General features: G+C 43.9%; 1 protein-coding gene across 7 annotated transcripts in view; it reads right to left on the bottom strand.

Moving 5' to 3' along the window:
• The window catches only part of ATXN7 (ataxin 7), a 142,547-nt gene that overhangs the window by 12,201 nt on the left and 104,850 nt on the right, over positions 1–25,496 (bottom strand). For 6 of the 7 annotated variants that reach the window (XM_045493424.1, XM_045493418.1, XM_045493422.1 and 3 more), the window contains 5 exons: positions 10,009–10,261; positions 7,617–7,876; positions 7,057–7,139; positions 1,866–2,131; positions 223–421 (listed from right to left, as the gene is read on the bottom strand). In XM_045493424.1, the coding sequence (XP_045349380.1) occupies positions 223–421; positions 1,866–2,131; positions 7,057–7,139; positions 7,617–7,876; positions 10,009–10,261 (1,061 nt within the window). Of the gene's footprint in view, positions 1–222; positions 422–1,865; positions 2,132–7,056; positions 7,140–7,616; positions 7,877–10,008; positions 10,262–22,709; positions 23,223–25,496 lie in introns of those variants that run through there. The other variant, XM_045493423.1, reaches the window with a different exon arrangement.

Genomic DNA, 25,496 nt, shown 5'->3' with positions numbered 1-25,496 from the left:
GACGATGCCCAGCCCTGAGTTCCACGGAAGAGAAAGGCAAAAGCCGGAGGTGTCCCAGGACTGAGTGCGTGCCGCCTCTGGGGCACCCTGACCACGTCTCACACACACACATGCACGCACGCACGCACGCCAAGATCCCTGGCAACCACCCCACCCCCCGCCCTCAGTGCCCTGTCTCCGCTGTGTGGGGAGGGTCAACTCGGGGGTGCATGTGGAACTTACAGATGCTGGCTGAGGATGATGACCTGAATAATGACAGTCCAGTTTTTCAACAGACTCTTCTTTGTCATCGCCTTCTCCCTCCTCACTGGATAACCGAGAAGCTGGCTCAGTGGCAGACAGGGGAGGGTGTGGAGATTCATGGACTGGAGGAGGGTCAATGGGGGCACTCCCGCCTTGCTGTGCAGGGCAGCCTGGAGGCCTTGGTGGGTAGAAAGTGCAGCACCCATCAGATCACACGTCCGGCAACCAGCCGCCTCAACCCAGATATAACAACGTGCCCAAGACCGCCTAGGGAGGCCTGGGGTCCCCCACTAGCACTGGGGCAACAGATGTTGATCAGGTGGCGTGGGAGTGAAGAATCTACTCTCCCGAACCGCATGGTGTCACATGAAGTTGCATGCCAGATCTACCCAAAGGAACTTAAAAGGGTTCTCCCTTCTACACCCACCTGGGTGGCTCAGGGCCTCTTGTATTCTCCCCAAAGAAGGGGAAATAGAAGTAGAATTTAAGAGAATTCTTTCTTTGATTCCTCCTCAAATTTCACCTGGATGAGGGTTACGGAGGCAATAAACTCGATAGCTGGCAATGTGCTCCGCACCCGAGAGGGACAGGAGGCGCTCAGAGGAGGACGCAGCATCGCTGCTTTACGTGGACCATCTACGGCCTACCGCCAAGAGCGGCACAGAGTGTTTCCTACATGGATACATGCCTGCTGATTCTAGAATTAGGCTGACTTTTGCATCGACGGAAAAATTTCAATGAGAAGATGGCCGAAGGAAGGCTGTGCCAAGGAACTGACATCCCGGGCTCGGCCACATTCTCAGGAGCCACCTCCGAGGGTGCCCCCCCCGGGCTGCTCACACCCGGGGCTCACATCGGGGCAGGCCCGCGAGCGGGGAGGTCAGGCACAGCAACCAAGAGTTGGCACGTTCCTAGGCCGAAGTTCTTGCTGCCAGTGGCCGACAGTGAAGGCCCTCATTCTTGATACCTTTCTCTTCCCTTTCTCTCCGGAAATTTGGTACAGGGTCCGTGACTTTAACTTCGTTAAATACACAAGCGCAAATGCACATGTACCACCTTCACTGTCCCTGAGGTATGTAGGGAAGTTCTCATAAGACATTCTGGTCTACTACTTACTAAACAGCTAAAATGCCTAATATGTGCTTAGGCCAAGGTCCCAAATGAATAAATGAAAACATAGGTTGATAAAGGGATGCTATAAAAACTCAGGCTGAATGCCTATCCCCAGCAAGGCCTCCCACTGCCGTATTTTTGCAACAAGTGAGACAAATGAATGGGAAACTGCTGCCAAAGCCATGTGAAATATTCCAGTCACTAACCTGCGGTCAGCACCCGCCTTTGGGCCCTGCTCAGGGGGGTTAAGAATAGACACCTGACACTGAGCAGAGGTGGAGATCACTCTTGCTTCATCGTGCTGCTTGCATTTGGCTCAGAAGAGCCCTGGTTGGAAGTTACTGATGAACTCGACAATTTTTTTTCCCTCAAAACCCAATTAGAAAAATCTCTCATCTTCTTAGAGTGAGCCTGATGTACACTCCTCGATCTCATAACTGCACTGAGGGTTCACAGTGTCTGCCAGTCTGTTCTTTAAAGGAAGGACAGAGCTGGAGGGTTTGACTTACCTTGGAAGACTGGGGGTGTGAGGTTTAGGTTTACTAGCTACGAAAGGCTTTGATTCAGAAGGAATCACTCCGTGAGAGTTTTGGTGTGGCTCCTGTGGAGGTCTAGGAGGGGCGGGATGCGGGTCCCTGAGAGGCTGCGTTGGTTGCTGACAGTCCGGATGGCGAATCGATTCCTTTTCCCTGGTTTTGTTTTTGTGCTCGGCTAATAACACATCAAATCGTTTTCTTCTACCCTGGACAGCCCTCCGCTGAGTTAAGGAATGTGTCTACAGACCAAAAAAAATAGAAAAACTGAGGAATCTCAGTAATAATTTTTTCTCTATCATGTATCCAAAAACACCATTCCCAATTTAAAAAAAAAAAAAAAAAGAAATCTGGACCAACAGCATAAAGGCTGTTCACCATCTGATAAGCTAAAAATCATAGGACGGTGACCTTTTTTCTTTAGCTAGAGTAGAAGCACATATTTGGTAAGGCTATTTCCACAGAAGAAAAAAGGAATGTTAGTTGTGCCACTGGGTATATAAGTGAATGGCAAACAGTAGAAACGAACAGGTGACATTGCCATTGTAACAGTTTACTTATTGGGGCTCTTACCAGCTCAAATAGAAAAATCCTTTTCTGGGCCATTTACATTTTAAATATTAAAAGGGAAGAAACGCTTATGCCCTAAAAAAATGTACTGGCTCAGTCAGTAGAGCATGTGACTCTTGATCGTGGAGTTGTGAGTTCAAGCCCCACGTTGCCCACAGAGCTTACTTTAAAAAAAAAAAAAAAAAAAAAAAAAAGTGTCCTTTTCCAGTAACAACTAGAAAGTAAAAAATTAGACAAGTGTTTCTCTCTATTCCAGGGAAAATGCCATGTCAAGAGAAAATGGCTCAAAGCATCTTGCAAGCAGGGAAGCATCCTGCTTTGGTTGAGGAAGCTTGGGGAGACACAAAGACTACAAAGCCACGAGGAGAAAGGCTGTGAACACGAAGGGGCAATGAAGCAGAGTGAATCCCTATAAACACTCAGTATGGAAATCAAGAAGATGGACAGACAGCACTTCTACAGCTAAGACATCCATTTCAGAACTGGGAGATGGGCACATCAAGGAAAAGAAAAGTCATGCCAACAGGGTAACTAACATAACCCCCTGCTTGAGGCTCATAAACCAAATGCATTTGATAATTCCTGTTTTTGTTTGCCTTTTCAGGCTCCCTTGGGACTAACACTATTCCTAGAAGATAAAATCAAGTTAACCTGACTATTCCTTACTGCTGGGGTCTTAAGTCTGTCAAAAATGTAAGTAGACAGTGACCCCAAATCACATACAGTAAATACAAGTTAATTCATCTATAGATTTCCTTCACTCTTTTATGTTACAAAAGTAATACAAATTGTACTCTGTGTGTGTTTATGGTCCTACACATTATACAAATGTATTGCTGCTCTATAAGCTTTTATGTTTGATATAATTTAGGGGTTGGAGGGGAATTAGGCTTTAACTGTCCTTCTGCAATTCAGTAACAACCTACCTCCTGACTGGACACACTGAACACGAGGTCTGCTCAAAATTTAACCTGGCAGAGATAGTTACATCAGTGACTTTAGTTTCTTTTTAAACTTTCACTTTATTTCCTTTAATATGTAATATATCCTTAAGAAAGTAACCTAAATGAAGATAAGGAACTTTGTTTTGTTCAGTGCTGTACTAGCTACCTACTAGTGCTCTGGGCACTCAGTAAATGCTTCAGACAAGAAGTATATAAAAATAATGGCCCTCTAATATGTGTTGAATGAATGAATGAACATATAACATCACTGGTCCACCTGCCTATCTCTCTGGACAGATGTCGAAGCATCTGTCTCTGAACGTCCCTTAGTACTTAACATAGCAAGTCAAGCCAAGAAAGGAGGCAGAGATGACCAAAATTTTCCCAGCTTGGTTTGAAGACTAAATCGGAAGGATTTCCACTGAGCCCCTCACTCCTATCAGAACTCTTCAGGGCTACCCAAGTACCACGCAGCCACAACTGGGTACGTAACGGGGTCCTCTATTCCTCGTGGCTCACTGCCGCCCACTCCTTTCATACAAAGTGCCTCTTCCTCTCGCTCTTCAACCTCCTGGCTGGCCTTTCAGGTCCTAACGTGTCTGTTCTGCCCCATCACAGAATATTTACACATGCTGCTTAACGGGCTTCTAACACCCCTCTTCACCCAGATAAATCATGTTCGTTTCAGCCCAGCTCTGCTACGGCAAAGGACACTTCCCTGGCTCAGTCCCCCTACTGATGGCTGTCATAACACAGGCCTCCTTCCTTTTTATTACTCAGCAGTGGTCACTTCACACATACATGAGTGATCACGAAGTGAACCTCCATCTAGTTCACTAGACTGTAAGCCCCTCAAGGCTAGGGACGGTGTCTGGATTCTGTTAAAGCCTGTGTCCACTGAGACCCAGAATGAGGCCTGCGCTCAAGATATATGCAATAGAACTTTCTACAATGACTGAATGGGCAAGAATACCAGAGCCAGAATCTATTTGTATGGAAGACAGAGAGGACAGGACACAGGACATCAGACAGACAAGGGAGCAAGGAGATGACAGCGAGGGTGGCAGGCAGACAGGAGGGAACGAGTGACAGGGGCAGGCAGCACCAAGTCCCCTGACACCGAAGAGGAAGGACTACATTGTCGGTCTGAGGCAGGAGAGACCTGGGCAGCATGGTGGGAGACACTCAGCAGAGGCACTCAGGCATGGGCAGCCCTCCACAGCTTAACAGGTTCAGGCCAAAACAGAGGCAGGGAAAGGAAGAAGCAGGGACAAACAGAACACAGGAGGAAAGGAAGGGCAACCTGCATAAGGCCAGGCCTGCCAGTTCTATGCCGAACTCACGACACACCAGGGCTGCAGATACATGCTCACACAGAGACGACACCCGAAACAGAACACAAAGGAGAGCACGCACACGACTTGAAAAGGAAGATAGGAGAACACCGCAGGATCCACATGAAGCCTGTTTACCCGTCAATAAAGGTTCGGGAGGAAGGCTGGTCAGTCTTGCACATTATGTATTGATCAAGCTTTTGGCTCACCAGCATGCCCCACCAGAGCTGACTGAAGGAAGGCATCGTGGATAAACTAAGTATCCTTCATTGGCCTCAGGCACCCTAATATCGGGAAACCCATGTACTGAGAGCCAGGCAGGCGGGAAGACGGCCGAGAGCAGTCGGCAAGCTGTGATCGTAGGGTGGCACGGGGCTGAGGCCCGCCCTCACAAACTCCCTCAGGGGCAGCTACACTGGGGCATCTAGTTCCACAGAGCTCGAGTGGTTACCTTCAAACAAGAGACCACTACAGGTGCTCAATAAACATAAAAGCAATCTGTCCTGAGATAGGCGTTTTTAGCCTAGAGATTCAAGGGTGGGAGGTTTGGGGTAAGGGTATCTGTGAACCCTGAGACGGAATGCCAATTTCAGAACATCTGTGTGTATGTATCTTCTCCTTGGGGAAGGTGGTCTGTAATTTTTTTTTAATTAGATATTTAAAGGAGCTCTTAGCCAGCACCTTTCCTCTAAAGATTCAGAACCACTGTTGTAAGATAAAATCGACACGCTAAAATTAAATTTGACATTTAAACTAAAATAAGAACCACTTAGGGGCACCTGGATGGCTCGGTTGGTTGGGCCTCCGACTTTGGCTCAGGTCATGATCTCGCGGTTCGTGAGTTCAAGCCCTGCGTCGGGCTCTGTGCTGACAGCTCAGAGCCTGGAGCCTGTTTTGGATTCTGTGTCTCCCTCCCTCTTTCTCTCTGCCCCTCCTCTGCTCATGCGCACTCGCCCACTCTCTCTCAAAAATAAATATTAAAAAAAAAATTTTTTTTTAAATAAGAACTACCTAGAAACAACATTTCTGGAGCACTCAGTCTGTTAAGTGTCTGACTTTGGCTCAGGTCACCATCTCGCAGGTCATGAGTTCAAGCCCCGCATCAGACTGTCTGCTATCCACACAGAGCCCACTTTGGATCCTCTGTCCCCCTCCCACTCTGCCCCTGCTGTGTCTCGCTCTCTCTAAACAAACACTAAAAAAAAAAAACAAGAAACAACACTTCCACTTTCTGAAGATTTTAACATTCCTCCGTTAGGGGGTGGAATGGGGCCTGAAGTCCTTCATCCAAACATAATCTTCGGTAACATTTAAAATAATACATCAAAAATTTTATTAATTTTTAGAAAACACAATTTTTTACAGTTTTCACCCCCTCCATCAAACAAGGGTTTTCAAGTTACTTTAAAGCACTGATTCTCAATAGTTTTTGGACTCTTCTGAAGGATAGCTGGGGATACTCTCCAGAGAAACATATGCAAGCATATGTGCTCATTTATGTAGGGGTTCCACTGAAGCCACCCCATTTCAACTCTTATTTTGCAGCAAATATACCACCTTATTAGCATACTGGCATTTTAAAGGAAAACTCAGGACAGAAAGGAGGATGGTAACATTTTCATAGCTTATACGTAAGTTAGATTGTATGTTACACAGTACTTTTTTGGAACTGGAAAAATAAGTATCTCAAAATCAGATTATTTTAAAGTGGCTCTTTAAAATTTAAGAGCCACCGATTGCACAAGCATTTTTATTTTAATGTTTGTTTTTGAGAGAGAGAGAGAGACAGAGCGTGAGCAAGGGAGATACAGAGAGAGGGAAACACAGAATCCGAAGCAGATTCCAGGCCCCAAGCCGTCAGCGCAAAGCTCGACACTGGGCTCGAACTCAAGAGCTATGAGATCATGACCTAAGCTGAAGTCGGACACTTAACTGACTGAGCCACCCAGGCGCCCCTACACGAGCATTATACCAAGGACATTTCTGGACTTATTTTCAATCCATACAATTTAAACCACAGTAAAGGGTAGACTCTCATTTTAAATCTCTCTGAAGAAATACTTTCAGTCTTCAGAATAACAGACTGACTAGGAAACAACACTATTCCCCTGGAGAGGACAATGGAAGCAAAACATCTCTTACGGTGGCAGTTTGTAACAAAAGGTTCCACGTTTCCTGAACGCGAGGCGTTCTTCGTCCCTTCATTTACAATACCCACAACGCTCCACGGATCAGATCCCCTCTTGGGGCAATGCCATCGATCCCAGCTCCTTGCACTCACTCACCAGTGCGCCCAGCCCTGTCGAGGAGCCCACCTACCTTGCATGTCAAAGACCGGGTGCAGGGCTTCTTGGTGTCGAGATCAATGACCCCACAGTGTATGTCAGGATCAAACTCTCTTTCTGCCAAAAGCACACAGACATTACAATGGGCTCATCGATGGGCTCATCCTTCATTAGTTTTGACAACAGTAGAACGATTCTCAAAACAGGCAAATTCTAACTTGAATAAAATCTACGACATCATCAATAAATATAAAATAGACAACGTGCGAGTGCTGCCAAGCCGCAGCAAGAGACGCCACAAAGAGCGCGGGGGACTACTGCCATCGCTTGACAGGAAAGGAAGTGTGCGTGTCAGCGTTCCTGCCACGCTCCATTCAGAAAGACACCGCTCGAAAGCTATTTTTACATCACCCACAGACACGTGTACTTTAAAAGCAAGAGTGAAGAGCAAAGGCAGAGCACCTAAGGAACTTCCACGTAAAGTTGAAGCTGACCAGTTTTGAAAAAGCGGACCTGCAGACAGCAGTCCATTTGCTCCCTCGTGAATACCCAATTATATACAGAGAAACATGAAGAGAAGAAATGTGAAGTTACCTGATAATCTCTTATTTAAAAATTTCCTGTTACTGGAATTATCTTCAGACTTTTTTTCCAGAGCGGATGGTGCGGGAAGCCCTTTGCCATTCAGAATCTGTCCAGGTGAAGGCAAGGTTGGCTTTGGTATCGAGGGGCAGTTAAGGCCAGGCTTGACTGAGGAACTCACAGTAGCAGGACAGGTCGGCCCCACCGTAGATTTCAGTAGTGTGCCGTCCATCTTCGGATGAATCTTCTCCACTTTGACAGAGGGCGTCATGCTGTCACAGGGGGAAGTGGAACATCAGCACCCAAGTGCGCCAGCAGCCCCAGGTAAATGGTGAGCTAGAGGGCTGAAGTCAGAGCCCGGATCTACCCACGCCCTGCACAGGGCTAGGCTCCCAAAGGCGACTTCTGAAAATGTGTCAGGACTACCCAGAAAACTCAGTACGATTCACGTTCATTCAATCTAGAAGCCCTTCTAGTGAGGCAAAACACTCCAGCGGACCATCGGATTGACGTGGTCTTTCATCAACCAGGACAATCTGACGCATGAGTCCACGGGGAACTAAGCCTGATACCCAACTCAATTCCTGTAAGACGCAAAACGGGAAAGGGTCTAAAAGGACCAGAGACTATCTGTAAAACCTTTAGAGAATATCTTCAGAGAACTATTGTTTTAAAGAAAGGATCCATCAAAACAAATCAAACTGAGTGAAGAGGGGCAAGAATAACTGGAGTTAGATAGTATGTCCAAGAAATGTCACTAAAGACATACATGAATTCAAATGAGCCTAACCAGATCTCTGAGAAAAGGCTCTCTGCCCATCAGTGAGGGACACCAATGTTTACTTATGTAATGTGTCACTGCAGTGATAATTCTCTAGTCTCTGAAAAAAGTTTCTATGATAAGAGTTCAGAATATGAGTGTCTGGCACACAGCTGGTGAGCACTGAATACCTGTGCCACTAAGAAAGAATTAATTTTTCTGGGAATCTTACTGACACTAGCATTTGGATGGCAAATGTTGGTATGGAGCTACCAGTTGGCCTGGTCCCCCTCTTAAACCCAGCTCCAAATAAAGAAGATTCAGATTGATGAGGTTTTCTAAACTTTGTTCAGTAGAGTCCGTGCTCAAACAGCTGTTAAGCTGGCGAGTGACTTACACATAGCACTGGCATTTTCTTTGGCTTTCGGAAAGGTCCAGGAACGAAAGCCAAGCTTGCTGTACTTGTACTTCTGACAAATGAGCAGAGGCTTGGAGGGGGGGGGGTGGGGGGGGGGGGGGCGGGGGGAGGCGGGGCTTAGCAACCGGGACAAACAGCACCAAACAGCTGTACCTGGAACAGCCCAACAGCAAGAGACGCACTGCAAGAAGCGATGGCCTCTCCCAGCTGGCAAGGTCCGTGAGTGGCAGCAGGTGCTAGATACTGCCCTGAGATTAGCCAGGTTAGCAGACCTTGGGGCGGAGATGTGGGGCATACCCTCCAAAGGGAGGCAGGCCAGGGAAAAGCCACCCGCCACCAGGGCTGAGGGCTACCATGACGAGGCAAGATAGGTTTCTGTGGAGTACGTGGCTGAGCCCTCACGTGACCGCACAGCGCCTGGCAGCCTACAAATCCATTGTGCCAACGTGCCAAAGCCTTGCCTGGTGGTGTGAACTTCCTCCGGTCTTCCCTCATCACTACTGTGATGTGAACCCAAGACTGGTGGGGGTGGGTGGGGAGGGGATGGGAGGAAGGCATTGTTTCCCTGTCTGCTTTGCAGGCTCCAGAAAATCCCAGAACAGCATCTGCGGATCACCTCACTTTTTTATTCCTACCATTATCAATGGCAGCAGCAGAAGCACCAGTGTCCATTCATTTACTGTCTCCTATGGGTCAGACATGACGCCAGGCGCCTGAGACTGCTGTATTAATTCTACTTCTCCCAATAACTGCACACTGGCTGTTACTCTCCAACTGTGAGAGCAACGGGGCCTTGTTCAAAGCTCTGCAGTTAGAAAGTGATAGAAGGGGCATGTGAACCCAGGCCTGTCTGCCTGCAGAGTTTGGCTAAAGCTCCTCGACCGCATTACGTGTCCTTCATCCTTATCTGCAAAATGGGCATAACAACCAGACCTGTTTCATAAGGTTGTTGTGATAATGAAATGACAGCCCACAAAAAGAGCCAAGTTTCCACAGCTGGCGCACAAGAAAGAGTCAATCAACAAGTACCGCTGACCTTATTACTGCTGTTGCTGTTTTGTGAAGTCTCCCAAAAAACGACAGGGAAACAAAAGGAAACAACATACACTTGACTTTCCCCAAAGCAGGAGCTCTTTCACATGATTCACAACACTTTCAGGTGCTACTGGTGTGCACAGTTCCACAACAGGCAGGGAAGCTCGAAGAACCCTCTGGGCCATACTCACATTCTACCATGGGGGGCTCTACTTTGCTGAATGGGATGCATTGGCCTGGTGTTCCCCCTGAGGTGCAATTTCTCTTTGGGTGATTTCAGCAACTTGGAACTTAATGAGGATGCGCCTAGAACACCTCCACTGGAAGAACGGTTGCTTCCACTTCCGCTGCCTCCTTTGCTTTTGGACAGAGAAGGGAAGAAGGGAAATACTGAAGTGGGAGGAGCGGCCCAAGAAGGCTTGCTGGACGAGCTGTGTCTTCTTTCTGAAAAGAAAAACAGGAACAAAAAAAAAAAAGACACTGTGTTTCAGGCAAGTCTCCAATGGAATCCTGGAAGAGTCCCCTGAAATCAACACATTTAGGTTCAAATATGCGTCACTAAGTGAAAATATATTTCACTCAGCAGCTTTCAGAAACGGCTTATCTAGGCCTCACAGACTTATTTAGGATTCTAGGAACTGGTCCTTCTGCTTCGGAAACATCTCAGCATAAAGCGGTTTATCATACGCAGATAGCCATTAGGAAATTAAAGAGCCATTCTAAACCTGAGAATATTTGGTTTTGTATACTAGAAATGAAACTCACTCCCTCCAACAAGGAGTCAGAGAGGCAAATTATTCGTTCATCCACGCAGCTATACGAACTGACACCACACCGATTCCTTCCTTCCTTTCTAGCATAGCATCTTTCCAATTTTTTGAATCGCAAATGTCAAAAAACGAGTTGTACCTTAATTTTTTTTCTGTCACTACCCACTAGCATGTGACGCCAAATAAGAATGTTTCTAGGGTTATTTTATCATCCTCTGAACCTGTGCTGAAATTTTCCAGTGAATCACTTTACTCCCTCTTTTGTAATAATCTCACTTGGGTACAGATGGCATAGCTCTGGTTCACATTGCTAAGATGCCAAAGGCAGAAGACAAAAATACCACGAGGAGCTTCGCTGGTTTTTTAAACCCGGAAGTAATTCATAGTTAAGTACAGACAACACAGGTTTACCTGAAAATAAGTCTACCCACTGGAGAATCAGGTTTTCTGGTCATAAAGCAATCCACACTAAATAAATTTAGAGCTGCTGAGGAATGGTACTATCTGAAACAAGTCAATTATTTAGGAACTTTATCTACTTAAGTACCTTGTGATGACTGCCTTCGATTAAACTTGTGATTTAAAATGACACGTGGCAAAATAAATAAATTAAATTAAATTAAAATGACACATGGCTTAGCTTTAAGTTTTAAAATGTACGTGATCCAACATTTACTTACCACTTCACAGAAGCTATATGAATATTTAAAAAATTAAGCAAACTGGAATCAGTGACTATCAGCACCGCACAAACGGTTTATTTCTAAAGTCTTTTTTTTTTTTTTTTTTAACCAGTCCTGAGGCTCTCTGGGAAGCTGAGATGACTTATTCCCAGAAGGCCATTAGTTCAACAATGCTTTATGAGGTATTTAAGAACCTTCCACAACAGGACAAAATTACAATGCTGATCTACAGACAAAATTCCAATTGTCCAACCAGACCGCACAAAGGCCACAAGCAAGTTAGGATGGCTAAAATGATAGTGATTTTTTTTTAGGTTTATGTATTTATTTTGACAGAGGGAGTGCACGCGGGGGAAGAGCAGAGAGAGAAGATGAGAGACAGAATCCCAAGAAAGCTCTGGATTGTAAGCGAGGAGCCCAATGCAGGGCTCAAACCCATGAACCATAAGATCATGACCTGAGCTGAAATCGAGAGTCAGACAGTCAACTAACTGAGCCACCCAGGCACCCCTAAATTGACAGTGATTTTAAGCGCCTGTTGCTTTTGTGTTGTTTTTTTTTTTTTTTCTTTTTACTCTGATGAAAGCTGTGTGCATGGAAAGGAATACTAAAATAACTTAAGTTTAGTAACTTTCCAAATTTGGCATCTGAGGTTTTGTTTTTTTTTTTCTTCTTTTCTAATTTAGTTTCTCTCCCCTCTGTGATCCCCAAACACTATCTGAATATCCTTCCAAAGCACCAGCACTTGTCAGGCAGGACCGTAAAAAATCTGTTTCCAGTTCTGCTGCCTTCCTTGGATGGTGAAACTTCCTGTCTGGGTCATCTCTGCCTCTGTGAGACCTGGCATGGAGCAGACCTTCGCTTAACATGTGCACCATCGGTGCAGCTTGTCTTGTGAGGAGGAGTGATTTCAAACAGCCGTGGACCAGTAGTTCTCAACCCTGGCTACACAGTGGCATAACCTATGAGCTTAAAAAATACTGATGCCTGAGTCCCACCCACAGAGATTCTGATTTAACTGGTTTGGGGTGTGGTCTGGGTATGCAGGCTCTTATAAGTGCCCCTGTGTGATTCCACTGTGCAGTCAAGGTTGAGAGCAGCCTTATACTAGGCTAATGCTCCAGAACCATTAGCCACGGCTGAGTAAGTTAACACTTGTAGGGCAATGAGAACACTGCCTGGCACATGGTGCTTTCTATCAGGGTCTATTAAATAAAGCTCACTGCTGCTACCTGTCCTCAACTACTGCTTTCCGGACTTCCATCAACTGCAAATTATTTCCATCATTCTTACCAAAGCCACATAAAATAGTATTTTTTACTTAACATCTTTATTTAAATTATCAGCTCTACTGTTCTCTCCTCCTCAGCCATTAACCAGTCTCTCTCTGGGGGCATCACTGGTATTTTGGACAGGACAATTCTTGTATAGGATTTCAGGATGATCAGAGGTCCTGTCCCCTGCCCCTTAATTAGCAGTGGTGCCCCTCTGCCAGGGGCAGCCTGAACCTACCCTCCAATCCATTCTCATATCACCCAATGTGACGCAGGGTACTACCCTCAACTGGGAACTATTTCTCCAAACAACAGTATCTATGAAACAGTAGGTCTGATGAGCTTGTTATGTACTTTTTCTATATACATTCAAATAAATATTAAGATATTCCTCCATGGTCACCCACAGAAATCATCCTGTTTCTCACGGAGGACAAGTGTGTGCTGCAGGAGTAATAATACCATGCTTGTGGTATGAACAGGGAGAAAACTCCCAACTAAAACTTACTTTTATGAAGTACACCCCTTTTACTATTCTCTGGGGATCAGAATTCTCAAGCAAGTGTCTTAGAGTAAATGTGATTTTAAAGTATTTGAAAAGTATTTTCTCTTGATATCAAGTGATATAAATAAGATTCTCAATCTAATGAAATACAGTCTTGCTCGTAAAGCTTATTTTCAGAAAGTAAATCTATTCTGAAGCCACTGATATACTAAGGCACAATTTGAACCTAATGAAATACTGCATCTGCTTTCACAAGATTTCATCGGCAAAAAGTACTGCGCCAATGCAGAGAATGACACCTGGCTGCACCCAGTCACATGGGCATACACAAAACACACCCCTCCCCCAAGCATCCACCATGCATCCCAGCTCACCGTGGATGTGAGGAGCCACGCCCACCCACAACTGGTGCTACAACTTTCCCTTGATCTCAGATAACCTCCGTCCACTACTTCAGAGTAACTCACAGGCTGCAGCTCTTCCAACACCTGCTTCCAGAAGCAAATGTCGGCTCGTTTTCTAGTATTCACCTATTTTTAACCATTTAATCTATGGAAAACTGTGCTACTGTTTCTGTTAGGTTCCTATCTTTTTTCTGTGAGTCACTAATGAAGTTTTGAGTGCTGTGCCCGTAACCCCATTCCCCTAATGAGTCTCATGTGGATTCTATTACACAATGTTGCACAGTGCAGTAATTTCTTAGGAATGTGTGCTGTCGGACAGCAGAACTTTCTTCAAGTCTGTCCTTTTAATTCTCTATTCCCATTATAGTCCATTCCTGCCATTTTCTTCAGCTGATGCTTCTTTTCTAGTCTATTAACACTTGTTTCGGGGATTTTGCACTAGAAAAATCAAGGATCAAAGCTTTCTAGCATTAAAAATCAGCTGGTGTATCGATAACATTTATATTTTCTACTTCAGTAATAAAAAACATTTAAAAACTAAGAATGGCAATCTATTACATGAATTTCTTTCATTCATTAAAACTCGAAACAGACTTGCGTGTGTGTGTGTGTGTGTGTGTGTGTTGCACACGCACATGTGTGCTCGTGTGTATTAACGGATTCTGGCTGAAAAGTGCCAGCTCAAATCCTTGTCATGCTGCTGAATAAAGTTGTTCCTTCACATCATGGTCTGGTAACTTACTCTCTGGAAAGGGCGGCATCTGGCTTACTCTCAGAGAAAGCAAAGAGGAAAAAACATTTAATTACAGCTCAGTTGGAATCTCCCCATCCTTTCACTGTGGGCCTTTATTTTTCATAAGATTTTAAACTGGGCTTCCAACTTAAAAAAAAAAAAAAAAAGCGTTTGTTCCTAGATCAAAAGAGAAATGGGCAAGTTATGGGTAGGGTTAGGGACCTTTTATTAAGTGGGCAAACTGGTGGCCAGGCGCTAAGCATAACTGCAGTGTGGCTTGGTGAGGAGTCCAAGTTGAGTTTTCAAAGCACTCCTCTCTACAGGGTCTGGCACCAGCTCAGAGAAGGCACACTCTGCTGTCCCTGGATGAGAGGGGTACTTTGAATGGCTCTAGCAAAGGGAGAGATAGTTAGGCAGCCCATAAGACAGACAGTACAGACAGGGAAAGAGCACAGAGAGGCAGACATGGGTGAGTGTGTGTGTTGTTGGGGGGGAGGGGGGAGGGGCGCTGGGGGTTTGGAGTAAACAGGGCAGACAGACGTGAAGAAAGAGGTAGAGGTGAAAGGTGGAAGAGAGGGAGAGAAAAAGAGACTGTGTGAAGTGTGTAAGAGATGGATGCGTCGGACTTTCTTCCCCCTTGTGGCTTGAACATGTGATAGCACTGAAGGGAGCAGCAGGGTATCGGGGAGGGTAAGGTAGAGGATAGCTGTCTTTATGTCTTCCAAAATGGAAAGCAACCAAGAATACTGAGCTTGCAATCTGGGATTCACGCTGAGGTTTAAAAACATACATATGTACGTGTTGATACCCAGGTACCAACCAAAAAGGAGTTCAAAGCAAATAATTAGATCTCCTTAAGTCATAAATAAATATTGCTTTGAAAATAACGAAAAATAGGGGCGCCTGGGTGGCGCAGTCGGTTAAGCGTCCGACTTCAGCCAGGTCACGATCTCGCGGTCCGTGAGTTCGAGCCCCGCGTCGGGCTCTGGGCTGATGGCTCAGAGCCTGGAGCCTGTTTCCGATTCTGTGTCTCCCTCTCTCTCTGCCCCTCCCCCGTTCATGCTCTGTCTCTCTCTGTCCCAAAAATAAATAAACGTTGGAAAAAAAAAATTAAAAAAAAAAAAAGAAAATAACGAAAAATAATTCAGATGCACAAGTGTAAAAGTTAGGGCACAAACCTAAAAAGCTGTCAAAGCAAATTTTAACTTCAAACAATTCATTCTTGAAAAAAATCTACAAGGAAATACATCAAATTTTAAGCGGTTATCCCTGGGATTAGGGTGTGTGTGTGTGTGTGTCTGTGTATACATTTTTTTTTTTTTTTTTGAGAGAGAGAAAGCGCAAGCAGGGGAGGGGCAGAGAGAGAGTCCCAAGCAGGCTCCATGAGGGGCTTAATCTCATGACCCTGAGATATGACCTGAGCCAAAATCAAGAGCTGGACACTTAACCGACTGAGCCACCAAGGTGCCCTGGGTCTATTTTTAAAAACTTCTGTATGTTGGGGCGCCTGGGTGGCTCAGTCAGTTGAGTGTTCAACTTCAGCTCAGGTCATGATCTCATAGTTTGTGAGTTCGAGCCCTGCATCAGGCTCTGGGTTGATAGCTCGGAGCCTGGAGCCTGCTTTGGATTCTGTATCTCCCTCTCTCTCTCTGCCCCTTCCCTGCTTGTGCTCTGTCTTTCTCTCAAAAGTAAATAAACATAAAAAAAATTAAAAAAAAAAAACTTCTGTATGTTAATTTTTCTATAATGAATATGATTTACTTGATTATACTTTAAAGGGGGGGAAATTTTCATTTGGTGTTCTAGCCTCAATTTCACACATGCCAAGATAAAGGCGTATTATCATTTGTGAGCACAGAATCAATCTGTCCCATTCTCAATGGTTATCAGGTAAGAGCAGGCAAGAGCATCTCATAGCAATTAAGACCACTTCACAAACTTGTTTTTGCTCAGGGCTCTTTTCACTAATGTTTTATATTTCAAACAACTGACTGGTTAGAAGTCTCACCTTCAACATTAACAACAGCTGTCACTGTCTATTGGGCATAAACCATGTGTCAGGCACCACAATGTGTAACTTACAGACGTTATCTCATTCAGTTTTGACCATCCTTCTACAAAGCAGATACTGTTATGATCCCCTCTTCCATATGAGCAAACTAAGGCTTTAAAGGACTCATGTTGGTTGCCCAACACCACCCAGTTAGTTAAAAGGCATAGCTGGGATGCAATCTCAGGCAGGCTGACTCTCGTACCCAGGCTGGGCCACACTATATTCCACCTGTCCTTGTGTGGTGTTATTAGCAAGCCATAATACATGGTCCAAAGGCAGGCAAAAGGGAAAGGGAAAGGGAAAGGGAAAGGGAAAGGGAAAGGGAAAGGGAAAGGGAAAGGGAAAGGGAAAGGGAAAGGGAAAGGGAAAGGGAAAGGGAAAGGGAACGGGAACGGGAACGGGAACGGGAACGGGAACGGGAAAGGGAAAGGGAAAGGGAAAGGGAAAGGTGAGGGTTGGGGCATATATCAGTAAGAAGCCCATCCATCTTCCCAAGTGCTCAGCAAAACAGGCTAACTGCCAGCACAAAAGACTGAAAAGGTTCAACACACAAGGTTGAGACAGAATATTAGTAAATTCAGGATGGGGATCCAGAATCTGTTTAAGGGAAACCCAGGTTGTTGTTGAGATTTTATCTTTCCCTTTTGCAAGCTATCTATCCTAAAGATAAGCTATGCATGTCAGCCAGGATAGCTTTTTTCTTTTTTTCCTTTTTTTGCTCAGGAGGGTTTTAAACCATCAAAGATGGTTTGCAGAGTGAATTCTGGTAGAAAAGTACCCGTCAGGGCTGTCTTTCTTGCTAAAAAGAATCATTTTACAAAGTTCCCAGATGGGTCTGTTTTACTAAGAGCAGCGAATACCTATTCTATAGGATTAGGCTGGCCCCCTCTGGACCAACACAATGCATGTTTCTGGACATTCTCTGGTCTCTGGCCAGTCATGGCTGCCTTTCCAGTAAGGAATCAGAGCTGTCAGGCACAGTGTTGATGTGAGCTAAGTAATTAACTAGGCTGAACAGAATCCAAATTAAATAAAAAAAATACTTTTGCGGGGGGGGGGGGGGAGTAGGCAACTCGGTTAAGGGTCCGACTCTTGACTTTGGCTCAAATCATGGTCTCACAGTTTGTGAGACCAAGCTCTGAGCCTGCTTGGAATTCTCTCTCTCTCTGCCCCTTCCCCACTTGCTCTTGCTCTCTCTCACAAGATAAATACACATTAAAATATACATAAATTAAAGGTACTTTTTAAATAGATTACCTAAAAGAGCAAGAACTTTGGAATCAGAGACAGACGGGTTCAAAGCCATGCTCTGCAACCTACTAGCTGCTAACACTGGGCAATAACCTGATTCCACCCACCTTGGCAGCCTCTTCATCTGTCGTCAAACCTACCCTGCAGGGCAGGGCTATTGGGGATTAGCTAAAGGAGAGTTGTAGAGCCCGCAGCTCAGGGCCGACTACAGACCAGGCACTGGGAACTCAGCAGGCACTAAGACACATGCCCCCTGTTAATTCAGCTAATGCCAATTACAGGCTCCTGTGAGAAAGGCATGCTGATTATCAAAGCAGGCAGAAATCACTTACAAACAAACCTAACCCACTTTATCTTCTCCCGGGGAGTACAGGTAGAAGCTGCATACTTAGTTTCTGTGTCAATCCAAGCTCTTCTCATAAAAGCTCAGAGGAATAACTTTTAGAATTCATTTACAAATGATTACATTCACACCAACCAAAAAAGGAATGCTCATTTGAGCTAAAGTTATTTTGAAAATAAAAATTTGGTTCATTTTCCTGATGGAAACGAGTCATATCCAGGAGGAACTGCAGGTGATGGAACGGAATGAAGGGAAGGTCTCAAATACAGCTTATGGATCCAAAGGTGGAAATTTTAGGCAGATTATTGAAGAAATGATTCCTGAAACTCACAAACTTTTCTCTAAAAGAAACTCACCCTTTTGGACAGATTTGGTCAGGTAAGGTTAAAAAGAGTGTGTACTCTGTATGCAATGGCCTTATGAAAAATATCAATCCACACTTTAAGGAATGTATGATTTCATGGAGTCTTTGACAGTCCCATCCCACTAATACTCTAGAATTGCCCCCTTTTAAAATAAGGGGTTTGTCTGTTTGTTTTAAATAATCAAGCTCACACATGGCTATAAAACGTTAAATGCACGTGTATGGATCATTTGGCCAGGCATAGCAAGTAATCCCTGCATGTAACAAAAGGTTCAGTTTAGAAAGTTAGGGTCATTCATTTAAGCAGGCCCTTCACAGAATTTATTAAATTGCTTAGTTTGATATCCAGATTGAAAAATAACTGCAATGTTATACTGCCAGCTCCCAATTAACCCAAACTGTCACAAGTGCACTTTCGGGCTGCCAACACAACTCCTGAAGGGTCAGCTGGCATTAGCGGTCTTTCTTAAAGATGACCCCTATAAAAACATCTAAGGTCAGGAAACTATAAAGGAAGACTACATATACATTTTTCAACTCTCAGAGCGTCTTCCTTCCACATCTACTTTGCACATCAGTGTTTTGCCTAAGACTTTTGACCTTCAAAGCTGAATCCCATTCCAGATCTTTCGTCGTTTCTGCACCTTACCTAGACTATTATTTACTTAATATATTCTTCAAAATTCAGTGAATGACTAGGCATTATCTAATTTAGCATTACCCTCAGCAATTTCTGTGAAGCCGTGACTTTGGTTTGACGAAGTACTTCTGTTTTTTCCCTAATAATTATAAAAAACAAAACTGGCATACCATGTAAATTCACACCATGGACACGAAGCATTAATGATGTGCTCACTACTTCCACTGTCAGCTTTTCCCCGTAAACTTCCTTCTTCTTATGTAAAGGCACCCGCGTGTGTCTGACCAGCAAACGTGTTCCTACCCTACTCCCTGTCCTCACAGTTTCTCTTTAATCCAGATCTGCTTTTTCTTTGATCCAACTTCTTTAGGGTCCCTGGACACTTGATTAGACTACTCCAGAGAGAGCCTGGTGTAGTCTAATGCTAAAAAACACCCAACGGACGAAGACTGTCTCTGTAACATTCAAATCTCACGTTGGGGAATCCCAAACTGACCTCTGACAGGCAGTGCCTCAAAGGACAATTAGCCAAAATTGGAGCTGGGAGGCAGCCTCAGAAAAGCATGCTTAGGTGGGTTACAAACAGCAATGAAAAACAGTGAGGAAGAAAAACTCTTTACCACAAAGCACTCAGCATCATTTCCACTAGAGAGATTTAATTGAAAAGGATGATTTCAACACTGGCTGCCCTAACAAATTAGTCTCCAACTGCGACTTCTGCCAAATGCATTTCTCCTCCCCCTAATGCAGAGGTGCTTTTAAATTAAAACATAAGGGGAAAGCGCAGAAAAGAGAGTCATTTACAGCACTTGGGCTACTTGAAACAACTTTTCACCAAAGGTCTATAATCAAATTATCAAGCTCTCCAAGCCAGTGCTTTATGATGAAAATAAAAGCCCCACGAAAAGTATTCCGGGTCTCCTGGCACTTCCACGTCTCTGGGCAGGGTGCGCCCTGCAGCATCCCCATTCACACTAGCGGCATGAAAGAGAACAGATCACAAAGGGCAGATTACAAGGGAGAACGACTCCGACTCCAGTGGGGGAAGGGACGGCGTGAATGGATTGTAAATAATGTTGCTAAGAAGGGAGCAGAAATATGGCAACTTCAAATAATCCTCTTGCCAGGAATTCTTCCCGTGGGGACTGTTCTTTCCGTACTTTGCTTTCAAGTGAGAAATATGAAAAACTTACTGTATATCTGGGGGTCCTCCTCCCCTGCCATCTTAACTTGTGGCTTTTGCAAACACTGCTAAAATGGCTTTTTAAAAATCCAAGTTTTTTCGTTAAAGTAGATGAAATGATAGAGAAAAAAGAAGAGGTGCTGAAGGGTAGGTACACCAGAGATCACCTTGGTCGTGAGTGTGAAGCATCATTTCTTCATAATCACCGTCATAAGAAAGCTTGTTTTAAGGAAGAGTGAATGGTCGGAATGATCAGTTCATTTCCTTAATGGGGCCCTCTTCCTATGCTCTCGCAACCCTGTTCAAGGTACAGACTCTGAACTGCGGGTTATCATCATGATCTCAAACAGGCACACAAAGATGTTTTCAGTGAAAGCACCTTGGGGGAAAAGGCAGCTTCTACCTTGAGCGAAACACAGCCACCAAACTCTAATTTTCTGCCACCATTTCTGACTATGGGCTATCATGCAACGAATGGCATGCTGGCTGACACTTCTACTTTGCTAACAGCCCTAAGGTCCTCTCTCTGCTGTGCTCAGGAAGCACAGTGTTACCCAAAGGATGCTGGCAGAGTACAGCAAGCAACCACGCTGCCTGAAACAAACATGATCTCACTGAGTGATGTGCACAACACTGTCGCCGAATTCATTCCCTTCTCCCTCCCACTCCATCAATGACTTGAAATGTTTGTGTTTCTCCGGTATCGGCATGTGAAAAGAAAAAAGAGCCAAAACCAAAAATCGACCAGTCTCTAGTTACTTCTGATTTAATCCTCCACTGGTTAGGGAATGAAGCATCCTACAGTTCAGTGATCTAACATTAGGAGTTTAATCTCCCAAAATTTGTTATAGAGCATGTGTGGTTCAGGCATCAATATACTCAGTCCTTCCACAAACTTCTCTCTAGTCACATTTTGGGCCTTGGTCACAGTTTTACCCAAATGAAAGATACAAAGCTACATCAAAATGCAAAAAGGAATTAAAAAAAAAAAAAAAAGGATGTCTTTACCACTGCAATCCAAATTTTACACACACACTCACACACACACACGTAGGAAAGACAGAATTAAAGGAAACCGGTAAAACTCAAATTCGAGTTCTCTTTTTCATTGTTTTTGTTTGGTGTGTTTTTAAAAATGAAAACTGCTGTGCAGGAACCCCCACAGGGAACATGGTCTTCCCAGGCCAAAAAAGAGTAGCAAGTCCAAGGTGCAAAGGAATGACGGCATCATCTGCTGCAAAGCGCTGCATCGAGTCGAAGTCACATTCTTATCGCTAGACCCTGCTAATTCGGTATCCTTTTAATTTCATTTTATTTTGGATGGGGGAGGGAAGGAGACAGTGAACACGGGAACACCAAAAACCTCAAACTCAGAACGCAGTCCAAAATGCCTTCTTCATTAAGCACCCTGTTTAATAAGGAACGGATGATTCATTACCTAACAATGCCAATGTTTTCAATGAGTTTGTAGCATAGGTTTGTTCCCCCCCAACCCCACCCCTGCCCGCAATGCTCCCCAAAAAGAGAAACACAGTATCTGCCCCATCTATAGGCTGGGGCTGTCAACTAATGAACATCAAAAGCAATATTCAAAAAAAAAAAAAAAAAAAAACAAACAAAAACAAACACCCAATATTCAAAAACGAAACTACAAAGAGCAAAACTAAAACTGCCTGACAAAAGAGAGTTTAAAAAAGATCAATTCTAGGGAATTAACAGCAATTTGGTTAAAGGTTTAAGATCTGTTTACAGTCCTTCAAACTGGTAAATTTTAACCTCAATTAAAACTATCCAGTCAAGCTCATTACTGCAGAAGCCATGAAATGTGAATCCAGTGAAAAGTAAAGAACTCAACTGTCACCTCACTCCCTGCTTACCGACAGAAGCACGAGACAGGGTAACTTGGAGAAGAGCCTCCCAACAGAGCCCAAAACAATCAGCTTGGCTGTACCCGCTACCTTGATAACACAACTGAAAAAAGTCGTCCTTTCTGGCAGTCAGTCTGTAATTAAATTTTTATACACTCAATTTAAGTAACTGAATGACTTTCCAGGGCTACTGTTTGTATCTTGAAGTTGTTCTTCCTCTTGACACAGTGTTCTGCTGGAACCTTTGCTATGGATTTGAAGTATCTGACCAAACAGCTTTCAAACACATTCGACAGGAAACACTATGAACTGCTTGTCATAAAACCTCACTTACCACAAGTGAGATAAAAAACAAACAGTTAAAGCGTGTTACAACGTTCCTCCATTTTTACAGAGCGGCGTAACTAATGCTTTCCCTGTTTTGAGATACGGGAACCGTGTGGTGCAAACCTCAGCATTTTGTTGGAGTTAATAACAAACTAGACTCCTGTCTGCGTTTGAACTTTGTCCAGATCACTCAAATGACATTTCAGAATGGCTCCTGCGGACGGCTTGCAGCAGCTAATCCCCCTTGTTGTGATTACCCGCTCGGACCCACCAGCTCTGCAGAGCTCACTCCCTCTGCCACTCCAGCAACAGACAGCCCAGGGCCTGCTGGCAGGGGAAGCCAAACGCCAGGAGGAAAGAGGCCTGCGCGAACTCCTCCCGCTCTGCTTGCTTCCATGTAATGTTAGCAAAGACCTAACCCACCTCCCGCAAGCTCATCCCCAACTGGGCCCCGGGCCAAGCCCAGCCTCTGAAAACTGCCTCGGAAAACTTACCCAGTGGAGCTTTCAGCCCTCGTGCGGAGGAAGGGCTGTTCTGGAGAGGCTTCTTGTCACCTTCCATTCACATAATCTGGTTGTGCTTCATTGCACACTTGCTACTGCAAGCTTGCATCATGACTTGGGTCTGCCCACCAACTCCAAATATGCTCCATGTTTGGTCTTATGTAACATTTGCTACTACTGTAAAAAGCACTTGAATTACAAAGGTCCTGGCAGATCAACAGAAAACAAGGGGTGGAGTCTAATTTCAACTAATATGGTCATACAAGGCGTCCTGGCTGGTGTAAATTAATCCTTCTATTTGAAAGGCAACTTGCCCAAACGGGGGAAGATGGAATTTATAAATTTAACCTCCTAAAATGTGAATTTACTCACACCCTGATTTTTCTGAATACCTTTAAAATGGACACTGCTGCTTCCAGGTATATTGGAAAATTTATATGATTCATTATACAGCCTACATTTTAAGCCTCGATAAACTGGAAAGTTTTAAAGTCAATGCATTTCTACAAAGAGTCGCAGTCTTTTTCGACATTTCATTTCCCCGTGATCTATACTTAAAAATAACTAAAATTTGTCACTCTGAAGTCTACTTTCCTTTCTTAAATCTAGTAACAAAAATTTTAACCAATTTTCTATGCATATTTGTAAAATACATCTTATTTCAGAACAATATACACCTGACTGTCTGAAGCCTGGTGCTCAATCATTAGATGACTGACTAAAGCTAGGACCTTTCATACTTTTAATCCAAAAACTTGTCTCCCTAATGACTCTTTATAAACAGTGTCTTTCTGGTCTGTTTCTCTATGTCAGCCCTATTATACTCCCCATAAAACTATTCTCCTACTCTCAACCCCAAATCTTACTGTCAAATAGACATGGAAAAAATGGCCAACTGATCTGAGTTTTATGATGATAAAGGCTGCACACATAAATAGACTCAGATGTCTGATAGTTCAGAATGAACACTTTTAAATGTCAAAAGGAGGGGGGAAATTCCTCTACAGAATCCCATCACCCCATAGAGAATATTTGGCAAGAAGTCATGAATTACATGTGTGGAAAAGATTTGGCCTGGAAGGGGTGGGAAAGAGTTGTGAGGCGTAGGAAACGGTTTCTATTAGAGCAGACACAAATTCTAAATTTATTCTAAAACAAAAGAGTAATAGCCACACTGCTTTATTTTCATGGCAAGCAATCAGATCCTGACCATGGCAACAATATTAAGATCCAGAGGGTTTTCTCAAACCTACTCCCCTCCCCCCCCCTCCCCAGGCTTCTTATAATCACATTCACACAATGCAAAGCTATAGTGGTCTTTAAAAGACTCCAGGAGGACACCAGGTAAGGGGCATCAACAGATCAAGCACAGGATGAAAACATCTTTCAAAATTACTTAGCAAAAATAAGTTTAGATTAATTCACTGAAGGTCTTCTTAAGCTAGAAGAAAAAACTCCATTGCCATCCTACTTGATTGCAACAGGTCTGCACCCACCCACCCTTCCCAAGGGGCAGCTGAGGAATCTCCTTGATGTCATTGGTCACAGGACAAAACAGATAAGGGGCCTTTTCTCAGACGAAGCCTCCGTTCCACATCACTGCACCTATCAGGCCAGACCCCAGAGTCCTTGCTCTTCTCCCAGCACAAATACGTGCCTTTCTAATGTTCGCTTTTGTGGGGAAAAAATATCATTACACAACCCAGCCAATCCACGAGTTCTGATAATCAAATCTTTCTATAATCCTGGTGAAAACTAGGGTGAATTGCAACAAACCTTGTTCTTTTTTCTTTTTTTTTTTTAAGTTTATTTTATTTATTTTGTGGGACAGCAAGCACAGAGAGGGGCAGAGAGGCGGGGAGAGAGAGAGAGAGAATCCCAAGCAGGGTCCGCACTGTCAGCGTGGAGCCAGATACGGGGCTCAAACTCACAAATCTTGAGATCATGACCTGAGCCACCCCGGTGTCCCTCAGCAAACATCCTTAATGGCTACAAATACATATCTATATTTTAATTTTACATATGGCTCACCCTTAAACAATGTTGGGGTTAGGGGCACTGACTGCTGCCCCCCCTACCAGGTGAAAAAATCTGTTAAATTTTTGACTCCCCAAAATCTTAACTACTAAAATTCTACAGTTGGTGAGAAGCCTTACCACTGACATAAAGCTACTTAATATTTTCAATGTTATATGTATTAAATACTGTATTCTTAAAATGAGCTAGAGAAAACATTATTTAGAAAGCCATAAGGAAAAGAAAAGTACCTTTACAGTACTGTACTACATTTATTGAAAAAAATCTGCGGATAAATGGGTAAAATCTGCACAGCTCAAACCCATGTTCTTCAACAGTCAATTGCATAAACAAGAGAGAAACAATTTAAACTTAAATTTTTAAGACCTATATCCAAAAAGGGATGACTGATAGTGTAAGCCAGGAAAATATAACTTTGTACAATAAGAATATATACAAATACACAAAAGCTGGTCTTTTTCAAACACACACATTCTTCTCTCTGAATGCCCTGAGTAAAATGGTTAAGCAAATGCTTAATTAAATACTACTTTGTTCTGCTTGGACAGCATTAGTACTATTTTCATTTTTTCTTTTTCTTTTTTAAGTAGGCTTCACACCCAGCGTGGAGGCCAAAGTGAGATTTGAACTCACGACCCTGAGATCAAGAGTTAGATGCTTAATCGACTGAGTCACCCAGGAGTTCTGCATGATTACTATTTTCTACAAACCATCTCCCAATCTCCTATCCAAATGAAGCTT

Source organism: Leopardus geoffroyi, chromosome A2, assembly GCF_018350155.1.
Source record: "Leopardus geoffroyi isolate Oge1 chromosome A2, O.geoffroyi_Oge1_pat1.0, whole genome shotgun sequence".
NCBI classification, from domain to species: Eukaryota; Metazoa; Chordata; class Mammalia; order Carnivora; family Felidae; genus Leopardus; species Leopardus geoffroyi.
Note: the sequence above shows the minus strand (reverse complement) of the source record. Positions and strands in the feature narration are given on the sequence as shown.